This window comes from Molossus molossus, unplaced genomic scaffold (assembly GCF_014108415.1).
Source record: "Molossus molossus isolate mMolMol1 unplaced genomic scaffold, mMolMol1.p scaffold_m16_p_9, whole genome shotgun sequence".
In the NCBI taxonomy this organism is placed as follows: domain Eukaryota; kingdom Metazoa; phylum Chordata; class Mammalia; order Chiroptera; family Molossidae; genus Molossus; species Molossus molossus.
Genome location: NW_023425403.1, coordinates 86,017,505 through 86,028,114, shown reverse-complemented (window position 1 = coordinate 86,028,114; position 10,610 = coordinate 86,017,505). Strand labels below are relative to the sequence as shown.

General features: G+C 52.9%; 1 protein-coding gene across 2 annotated transcripts; it reads right to left on the bottom strand.

Moving 5' to 3' along the window:
- Nucleotides 1-954: 954 nt before the first annotated feature.
- PCDH8 (protocadherin 8) lies at nt 955-5,733 on the bottom strand. 2 transcript variants are annotated; one of them, XM_036250148.1, is made up of 3 exons: nt 3,194-5,733; nt 2,521-2,728; nt 955-2,080 (listed from the first exon to the last, which is right to left on the bottom strand). In XM_036250148.1, the coding sequence occupies exons 1-3, from the start codon at nt 5,534-5,536 to the stop codon at nt 1,707-1,709; spliced, it is 2,925 nt and encodes a 974-aa protein (XP_036106041.1). In that variant the 5' UTR covers nt 5,537-5,733; the 3' UTR covers nt 955-1,706. The 2 variants fall into 2 exon arrangements, with proteins under 2 accessions (XP_036106041.1, XP_036106040.1); XM_036250147.1 differs by having other exon boundaries at nt 1,120-2,080; nt 2,903-5,733.
- Nucleotides 5,734-10,610: the final 4,877 nt, after the last annotated feature.

Sequence of the window (10,610 nt, the reverse complement as noted above, 5' to 3'; positions counted from 1 at the left end):
AGCTCTGTGACTTGGGGCATTTTACCTAACTTCTCTGTGTCCCAGTTTTTTTTTTTTTCTTTCTTATCTGTGACATGGAGAAAATGATGGTTTCCATCTCATGGGGATAGACTGAAGAGTAAAGGAGACCATCCATGCAGAGTGCTTTGCAAGGAGTTTCGCTCATATAAAAGCTTGTTCAGTAAATGTTAGCTCTATTATCATTTCAATTTTAAATTAAATGAATGCATAGAGTATAAGACATAGATCTTGAAAACCTTCCATTTTGTACATTTTTAAACACAAACACACAAATAGATTGGTATAATTACTGCCGCCCACCCACATACCCATGCTAACATTGACAGTGATCAATATTTTATCAACCTTATTTCATATAGCAAATTTTAAAGCAAATTCTAAGCATCATGTCATTTCAGCCATAAATTTGTGTGTCTTTTTTATATTAACACCCCTAATATGCTAAGAATGCCGTGGGACTTCTTCCTAACCTCGAGCCCCACTCCTAAGAATTACTATGGTTAGTAAAAGCTCTACTGATGTTTAATTAGTGAATGAACAGCCCAGAAAGCTTTCCTTGACTTGATGGTAGATGCTTCATAAATAATTGTTGAGTGAATAAGCAAGGGCAGAAATTTTAGAGTCCCTAACATTTATGGAGATGCACATGTTTAAAAAAATCAACAAATATTTTTACTTTTTTTTTATCCTCATCTGAGATTTTTTCTTTTCCTTTTTTTTTTTTGCATTTATCTTCAGATAGAGCAGGAGGGAGAGAGATAGAAACAGCGATGTGAGAGAGACACATGGAGTGGTTGCCACCCATACCACCCCAACCGAGGCTGGGGACAAATTACAACTGAGGTATGTGCCCTTAGCGGGAACTAAACCGGGGCCTCTCTAGTCTGCAGGCCGATGCTCTAACCACTGAGAAAACTGGCCAGGGCAACAAATGTTTTTAATACTTGGACAAGGCCCTTCAATATTTGAATCCCACAGGTTTAATATTGCTGTGAACATTAATAATGCCCAAATAATTAGTCCATCGAAGGTTTAATGCTTGTACTCAAATTATTCGTGGATGTCTGACTGTAGGCAACTTTATGAAAAGCAATTAGATTCTTCAAACACATGACAAATCCTTTATTACTGTGCTTATAAGTGACACGGTTTACAGAAAACCAAATGTAATTAAATAACATTGAACTTGAAATCTACCACAGACTCAAGATATACAAGTTATACTTGGCAAGGCAAAACTTCTCAAACACTAGGTTGTTTCAGGTAAAAGATAAATTTCCAATAAGTAATTCCAACATGTTTTGCTTTTTGTCTTATAGACATTTCCTTTGGCAATAACTTCCACTTTAGCTTTTATTATATAAAAATATAACAAAATTTCATTATATACAAACATTACATTACACAATGTACAGGTTAAAAACACTAAGAAAATGGCAAGCTGCAAGTGAAATTAAAGTCAATAGCATAAGAAAAATTAAATACGACACATTTCATAAAAATTACATTAACTACATTTTTGTTTGCAAATACCAAACAGTACCAATGTGATTGGAAATAGCTTCCAACAACTTCATTTTAAGGCACATCTTGCATATTTATATATACAACACTGAAACTGGTCAATAACTTAGGGATTTCTCAGAGTGACCTGTATATGTGTGAAGACATCATGCAGCATGGGGTTACACATTTTCATTGGCTTCCTTCTTTGGGGAAAGGTACCTGCCAGGGGGGGATGGGTAGAGGGGCACCCCAATCTCCTGCAAGTCTGGGAGCCTCCCAGGACGAGGAGGGGAAAGCAGAGTGACCGTCCTGTCATAGTCTCTGTGCAGCACTTTCTCGTAGACGCTCTGCAGCCCCACTGTCTTGGGCAGCTGGGCCTGGTAGTAATTGTCTCTGCGCAGAGGATCCCTAGGTAGCGACGTACTCTTACAGAAGGTTGACATCTGGGCTGGTGGGTGAGCTGAAGGATGTGTGTTGGGCCCTCCACATGATGGGCTCCAGCAGCGGTCAGAATGGCCCAGGATCTTGCACTCAGCCGTGCATGCCCACAGTCCTAACACAAAAGAGAAAGGGAGAGAGCATGATTATTACTGCGATAGGCATGCCTCCGTCTTTATAATGACAGGGTTAGGGTGGCTGAAAAGAAAACCTGTATGAAGATGAATGCCACTGATTCAAGATTTGAAAGGGACATTGCTTCCTGCAAAGCCACCTAACAACCAAGTTGGTTCAGCTTCCTGCAAGCAGATAGCGAGCATCACTCCTGCCTCTGCCCAGCAGGATGGGGCTGTGCTAAATTCAAGTGGTGGAGCAGCCTCAGCCGTGCATTTTAAAATTGACTGTATGAGGCCTGCGGGGGATTCGAAACTCCAGGGCTGGAAAAAGCGTGGAAGAGGGAGTGGGGCTGGGAACAGAGATTGAGAGGCGGGAAGAAATGGCAAAAGGGGAGAAAGAGGAGGAATGCTGAACTTGGCAGGAAAGAAGAGTCCTCACCACTCTGCATGTGGTTGATTAGATCCTTTTTCAGAGCGTCCCCGCTGATGTCAGAATCGCTGTCGTTGAAATCACTGTCCCCTTTGCCGCTATCTTTGCCACTGAACTTTTCTGCTTCTCGGCCAGAGATGGTGTTGAAAGAGTGTCCTTTCCAGACCGCCACAGGGGGCGCCGGCTCCTTTCCGAAGCCAGGGGAGGCACGGTAGGGCTGCAGCAGGGAATGGGGGAAGCGGGGGTGAGGGTTGGACAAGAAACAAAACAAACAAAAAATGTGCCACAGGTTAGGCATTTATCGTGCACACCCACCCAGACCCCTCCAGTCTCTTCCCCCAGTCTGTTCGCGGAGCACGAAGAGGGGCGCCCAGCCGAAGGAAGGCCTCACCTCGGCGTGCGCGCCGCGGAGCCGCTGCTGCCCCTCGAAGTGACAGGAGCTTTCCCCCGTGGCGCTGCCGCCCTCCGAGCCCGGCACTTCGGCCGCCGCGACCGCGGGCGGGGGCGCGTCGGCCGCGGGGCTGCCAAATGGCGCTTTGCCGCTGCCAGGGAAGGTGAGCACGTCGAACATGTTGGGCCTGGGCCCGGCTCCCCGGGCGGCCTCCTCCGGGGAGCCAGGAGCCGAGGCGCCGCCGCCCGCCGCCCCGGGCCGCTCTTCCCGGCGGGGCCCCCCTTTGCGCACCTCCTTCTTGCGGCGATTGCAGGTAGTGGCGATGGCGATGATAGCGGCCAGCAGCAGCGTGCAGCTCCCGGCCAGCACGATGATGACGATCAGCGGCGTATCCCATTGTAGCGCTGGCCCCGACGCCGTGAGCCGCGAGCCGGGTGGGCGAGAGCGCTCTGGGCTCCCGGCACTGGCGGGAGCCACCAGCCCACGCCCGCCGCCTGCTGTTACCACGAAGCTAACTGTGGCAGTAGTAGAGAGCGGGGGACGCCCGCCGTCAGATATGACCAGTAGCGCCCGGAACACACGGCCCGGCGGCTCCTGCGAGAGATCGCCGGTGAGTACGATCTCCCCCGTGCGGCGGCCGATGGCGAAGGCTTCTCGCGGCTCCTGCTGCAGGAGGTCGAATGCCAGCTCCCCGTTAGCTCCTTCGTCCGCGTCCCGGGCCTGCACGCGCGCCACAGCAGTGTCCCTTGCAGTGCGCCCGGGGACTGCCACTTCCAGAGAGCCGTTGGCGGGTGCCGGGTGTACCAGAACCGGTGCGTGGTCGTTCTGGTCCAGCACCCGCACTTGCACCAGGGCGCTGCTGGAGAGCTGAGGGATGCCGCCGTCGCTCGCCTGGATGCGCACGTCGAGCTGGCGCAGCGTCTCATAGTCGAAGCTGCGCAGCGCGTAGATAGCCCCGGTAGCCGGGTCCACTGAGACGTAGGTGGACACGGCGCCCCCAGCGCGGCCCACCTCAGCCTCCAGGAGCCGGTAGGTAACCTGGCCGTTACGGCCCAGGTCTGGGTCCCGGGCAGCCACGGTGGCTAAGTAGGCGCCAGGCGGGTTGTTCTCGCGCACTGACACCTCGTAGACCCGCTGCGTGAAGAGTGGAGCATTGTCATTCTCATCACCCACGCGCACTGTGTAGGGCCGTACGGTGCGTAGCGGGGGCGCACCGCGGTCCTCCGCCACCAGCGTCAGGTTGTACTCGGCAATTCGCTCGCGGTCTAAGGATGCGGCGGTCACTACCAGGTAGCTGCCCGCGTAGGCCGGCTGTAGCCGAAAGTGCTCGTGCCCGTAGAGGGCGCAGCGCACCTGCCCATTGGCGCCTGAGTCCCTGTCCGAGGTGCTGACCAGAGCCACCAGGCTCTCACGCGCCGCCCCCTCTGGCACCAGCGAGATAGCACTACCCTCTGGCATCCCGGGCCCGGTAGATGAGGTCGTGTCCGCCCCCTCGAGAACGGCGGCGGCGGCAGCGGCGGCGGCGAAGGGCGAGGCGGCAGGCGCGCCCGGGGCAGACAGCGGGGTGATAGCGATGTCTGGCGCGTTGTCATTGACGTCGCGGATGCGCACGATGACCTTGCAGGTGGCGGATCGAGGCCCGGGGCCACGGTCCTGCGCCCGCACGTCTAGTTCGTAGGTGTCCTGGCGTTCGTAGTCCACGGGTCCCGCGAGGGTGAGGCGTCCCGAGCGCGGGTCGAGGCGGAAAAGCCTGCGCGCCTCGGGCGGGGTGCGGGCGCCGAAGGAGAACACCACTTCACCATTGGGGCCCTCGTCGGGGTCAGCGGCGTCCAGGTCGAGCAGCAGCGAGCCCACTGGAGCGTCCTCTGCCAGCTCCACCTCGGCCACGGCACCCTGCGGGAAAGCCGGGCTGTGGTCATTGGCGTCCAGCACGCGCACGCTGAGGGAGGCCGTAGCAGAGCGAGGCGGGCGGCCGCCGTCCTGGGCCACCAGCTCCAGGCTGTAGGTGGCCTGGCTTTCGCGGTCCAGCTCCTGCAGCAGCACCAGGTCAGCACACTGGGCGCCGTCCGCTCTAGTCTGCAGTTCCACGCGGAAGGGGCTATGTGGCTCCGCGAGGCGCACGCTCTGCAGCCCGTTGGCGCCCACGTCCTCGTCCACCGGCACCTCCAGGGGGATGCGTGTGCCCACGGCTGCGCCCTCGGACACCTCCACGGGGATCTGGGCCCGTGGGAAGCGTGGTGCGTGGTCGTTGACGTCCCTCACCTCCACCTCCACGTGCACCAACCGGAACTGCTCCTGCGAGAAGCTGACAACGTCGAAGGCCAGCAAGCACTGTGGGGCCTGGCCGCACAGCCGCTCGCGGTCCAGGCCCGCGTCCCCGACGGTCAGCTGCCCGTCACCCTCGCGCACACGCAGCAGCGAGCTGTTGAACTGCTTCATCAGGCGGAAGCTTGTATCTCCGGACACTTTCATATGCAGGTCCTCAGCCAAGGTACCGATGACCGTGCCAGGGGCGTCCTCCTCGAAGGTGCTGTATCGCACTGTCTTGCTCTGGGCCACTGAGAGTACCCAGCAGAGGCTGAAGAGTTGCAAAGGTAAAAGGCAGGGGCTACCCACCCGCCTTACAGGACTCATGCCGCTAGCTCCAAGTGTTATTCCAAAAGGCTGAAGAAAAGATTCCTCTCAGGTTTGCAGGTCCGGACGGGAGTCCCACGCTCCTCGGAGCACGCTTTTTGCCAGCCCGGTGGGGGAGAAGTCTGCAAGCTGCAGCTCCAAGGCTCCAGCGGGCTCTGAGGACGCGAGGCGGACCTACCCTCACTCTACACCTCTCCCTCCCTCTTCCTCGCATCTGCTGCGCCGCCGCGCGCCGCCTCCGCTTTTATCGCAGCCGATATGCAAATCACCAGAGCCAGGCAGCCAATGGCGACCTCGTCCTCGCACCGCTCCTACGCCAGCCTCTGACAATCCCTTTAATGTGGAAAGGCTTAGAGGGGAAAACAAGAAAGGAAAATTAGGGAATCTTTCCTTTGTTTCTTTAACTCCCTTTTCTTTCCCCTTTCTGCGTGTAGAGGAGTTGGCACAGGTTTTATCTATTGTGCCCCTCGAGAGCCGGAACCTCCGGTGCCGGCTGCGCGATCTAAGAGCAAACAGGATGGGATTTCGCCCGTGTAGTTCGGGACCCCCACCTACTCCCTGTCTTTTGCATCTCGGAGACTTCCAAGTGCTCGCGGACCCTTCTCCACAGACTTGCTCTGTTCAGTGAGGCGCTGCTCGCCTTCTCTCCCAGCTTCCCACGGCGCCCTGAATAGCCTCTCGATTAAGGAGCCCAAAGGAGAAGGGAAAATTGATTTTATTCAAATTTGTATACGCAATTGTGTTTTGCTCGTGTGAGCCAAGGTGATCAGAATTGCCACTTCTCTTTCAGAAAAGAGCCCTGCGATGTGTTAGTATGCATGTCACTGTCCAAATGGCTTTCTTAAGTCCTGGGCGCTAGCAGGCAAGGAAAAAAAGTTCCAAATAGGATTTAGCATAAGCTTGAGGAGATTTGGAAAGGTTTCAAAGATCAGACTGTATCAAAGGCTTATGAAGCCCTCGTTAGCAGTGGAAATAGAATGGCGTGGCAGGCGATCCCACTGGAGGCCCCAATGTCTGTATTATTTCACTGTGACAAGCTAAGGGGAGAGAAAGTTGAACAGTTTCCACAGTGGAGTTGGGCTAACTTGAATATAATGAGCAAACGCCACATGTATCCATTATGTTCCTCCATTCATCCCCAATCACTGCCATAACTCTCTGGCTAAACGGTGATGGGCGCTGAATTCCACACAATACCCGGCTCGTATTAAAGTGCATTTAGAGAACTTTCCCTCCTGATGCCTTGTTCCGCCTATTTAGAGGATTTTCTTTCTGTTCTAATAGGGCCGCTCTGGGAAGCAACACTCATCCAGTTCCAGAAGAACAAAATCACAGCATGATGTTGAAACCTGGCACGAACCTGGGGGAACTTAGCCATCTGCCTAAAAAAGTGTTGAGCTTCCACACTGCCAAACTCTGGGCTGGGTGGGTTCCAGGGATGGTCAGGCATGGCCCTGCCCCCACAGGTATTCCCCCTCCAGTATCCCTGAAGACCAGGGAGATAGGGCTCCAAGCAAGAATTCCTCCAAGAACAAGAGGAATTCTTACTGATTCTTGTTGAAGAGCTTTATTATTGAGCAGGCTATGGAAAGAGATTAGAAAGAGGAAAGGTAACAACAGAAGTTACACACTGGAAGATTATTATTATTATTTTTAAATAAAAAGGCGTTTGCTCCTCCTCTTCCACACCTCTGCCACCTCCTCTTCCTCTTCTTCCTCCTCCTCACCGCCTCTCCCTCCACCTCTCTCCTCCCAACCCTTCGTGTCCCCTTTCTTTCTCCCAGCATTTCTCCTATAGAAAAAAAGAAAAAGAAAAAGGCGTTTTATTTGATAAGCAAATTTCATTCAGTAAACATTCTTCTGAGTCCTGATTTTAGTCCCGCTCTTAGCATCCTATCCCTTAAACCCGAAGGAATGTGTCCTGTATTTTTTCCCCCTCGGAAAAGATGCAGGAGTCTCTTCAGAGTAGGGATACCTATCGGAGAGCTGGGTGGGCAGTGGGGGTGGCGGAGGATGAAGGAGGTGCTTGGATTTGCCTGGGAGCAAACAATGCAGTCCTAGCCATCCATAAATAAAAGCTGTTATGAGATTGGGTGGGGGGTAGACAGTTGGGGGTTTCCTCTCGGTTCCCTTTTCCACCTTGCAGCCTTGGAAATACTAAAAGCATAGAGGCCAGGCAACTGCAGCCACGCAGGAACCGGGAAAGAGAGACGCCCCCTACAGGAGCCCAATTGTCAGCCATCTCTCTCACTATTTTCCTCTTCCGATTGCCATTTAATAGCTTACTCTCTCTGCTCCCGCCTGAGAGACATTTCTCGGGGGTTCTGCGCAGCCGAAACAACGTTCAGTCTTTTTTCTGAGCCCCGCAACTTTTCCACCTGGCTTGGGGCCTGCCGATGACCTTCGGCGCCCCCAGAGTCCCGCCCTCCCTCCTCACCCGCCCAGACCCGAACAGATTCAGAACTGGGCAGTCGGACAGCGGCCTCCCTGCTGCTACTCTCGTAACCCCGAGAATTAGGCTCGCGCCCCGTGGCCGCTGCTGAGCCGAGCGCAGTGGGGCCAGGGTACCCGGAATAAGTATCTTATGCTGTTCTTATGACAAGACACTTGCCCAGAGCCTGGCCGCAGGTGACTGCGAGCCGGACCCCATATCTGCTCCCCGGTGCCTCCGTTCTGGGCGGGACCGCGAGAGCCCAGCCACGAGCTGTTTATATTATTTAATTATTTGCCTGGCGGGAGAATCTGAACTACCTAGTATTGTTACTCAAAACACTTCCATGTCATCATTCACATTCTCAAGACCGAAATAAACTAGGTGTATTTTGAGGGAGGGGAGGGCTGGAGGGGAGGGGAAGGCAGGCAAAAGTCGAGAGGCGGGAGGAGGGGGTGGGGCGGCTGGCAGCAGGTTCAAAGCCTTTTCTCCTCGGCCAGCGCCTCGGCGGTTCGGAAGTGGCCGCGACAGTGGCGGCGCCCGGCAGCGCGGGGCGCGGGGCGCGGGGCGCGGAGCCCTGGGCGGGGATCCGGAGGAGAGAGCGGAGCCGGCCGCCGAGGAGCGGAGCGCGAGGGAGGCTGCGGAGGCCTTTCCCAGCCGGCTGCAGAGGTGTGAAGGCACGCGAGCTGAGTGAGCTGCGGCCCCTGCCGCCTGCAGCCTTCAGATTATGGAAATATGATTTAAAAATAGCGCATCGGCGCCGACAGCAGCTCCCAGGGGAAGCTAAAAGTCCGGAGAGGTAGGGTCAGAGGAGTAGGGGGCAGGGAGGGGAGCTCGCCCTCCCCGGGAGCTGATCCGGCCGCACAAAAGCCGCTCACATCGACTTGTTATCATACCAAAGGCCTAGGCCGGCTCAAAGGAGCTCTTTTCTCTCGGTGTTAGCAGCTTCGCCCGCCACTGTCTCGAAATCCCAAGAACAAACACAGCCCCACAATGGCCGGCATTTTCTCGGAATGCAAATGTTGCGGGCTCCGCAAAGCGGGGTTTCTGTTACCGAGCCTAATGCCCACATTGTGAAACTCGCGTGCAGACCCCGAGATTGACACGGGCGTCACGTGACGGATTAGGGCTCTGGGAGAGTTTTCAAAGAGGTGACAATGGGCGGGCTCAGCCTGATCTGCTATCTCCCACAGTTTAGCGGGCAAGAAAATCTGGATATATTCTCATATGTAATAGGATTATCTTTCCCATTTCAAGTTCTATACAGCATGTAATTTATTTTTAATTAGGATTATATCTGTCAGGAAAGGGAGCTAGACTTTGCTGGAAAGTGTAATTCTTAAAGATGGATGGGGAGAGGGGTTAATTTTTAACCTTTTAACTTAAAAAATGTTCTGGGCCCATCGGTTTTTCTTCCACAGGCTCACTCCATCGTTTGAACCGTCCAGAGAAGTTTGCAGGAAGTGCTAGGCCAAGCAGAGGACAGAAGCATATCTTCTGGGCCATCCAATTCATTCTGTAAGGAAAGCAGACTGCAGAAATCTCTTAGAATTCATAAATCGCGGTTTTTTTTCTGGGATTTGCTCTCTAGAAATGTAACCAAGCTTTTTTCTACACTCCAAATACTTTGTATTTTTTAGAAAGTGACCCCACTGTTATTTAGTTGTCAATACTGGCATAATGGCTTGCAAACTTGGACACTAAACCACAGAGCAACACCTTCCCCTGATCTAAACTTAGCAGCCAGACAATGAAACAATTTTGGGGTGAAGGTGACTGTTGTTCAATAATTAATTTTGGACTGATGCCAGTACCAGGTCCTCAGACCCCTGCACTGTTCCTAGGTCTTGGGCCACTCATCCTTTTGTGTGTTCTGTGCGTCAGAATGCTCTGAGGTACCCACTTTACCTGATAAGAAACACGGCTGTTGACTGCAGGCTCTGAGATCATCCTACTTGGCTTCAAATATGAACATCACCATTGGTGTGCTGTGTGACACTGGGCAAGTTACTTGATCTCTCTGTATCTTAGTTCTCTCATCTGTAAAGTGGGGATAATAATAGCAGTTTGTAAAGTTGTCTTCAGGGCTATCTAAGATATGGTATCAGGTCCTTAGGAAGTTAGTTATCACCTTCTTTTAAAGCACAAGGACGAGCCCTGGCCGGTTTGGCTCAGCGGTTAGAGCGTCGGCCTACGGACCAGAGAGTCCGGTTTGGTTCCCGCTAAGGGCACGTACCTCGGTTGCAGCTTGTCCCCGGCCCTGGTTGGGGTTGTTTCTCAGCAGCTAGGTGCTTTATTCATCCATGTTAAGGAATTCCAGTTTTATCCTTCAGGCAATGTGGAATTGTTGAAGGATGTCACCTGTGAAATCAATAGGCTCACTAGGGCAGCAGTTTTCAGCCTTTTTCGTCTCATGGCACACGTAAACTAATTACTAAAATTTTGTGGCACACCAAAAAATATAATTTGTACTGATCTGACAAAAAAAAAATAGGTATAATTTTGATTCATTTACACTGGGTGGCTATTGTTATGTTGGCTGATGTCATTTTTTATTTGACAATCTAAAGGAAAGAGGTTGATGCTCCTGACTAAATAGTCAAATGTTACATGTTTTAAAAATTCTTGCGGCACACCGGTTGA

Excerpts from the sequence above, each read along its gene's own strand:
- PCDH8 (XM_036250147.1), bottom strand. The coding sequence starts at position 5,536 with ATGAGTCCTGTAAGGCGGGTGGGTAGCCCCTGCCTTTTACCTTTGCAA. Across the intron at positions 2,729-2,902 it reads TCCGCGGCGCGCACGCCGAG|CCCTACCGTGCCTCCCCTGG; the intron begins GTGAGGCCTTCC and ends TCCCTGCTGCAG. Across the intron at positions 2,081-2,520 it reads AATCAACCACATGCAGAGTG|GACTGTGGGCATGCACGGCT; the intron begins GTGAGGACTCTT and ends CTTTTGTGTTAG.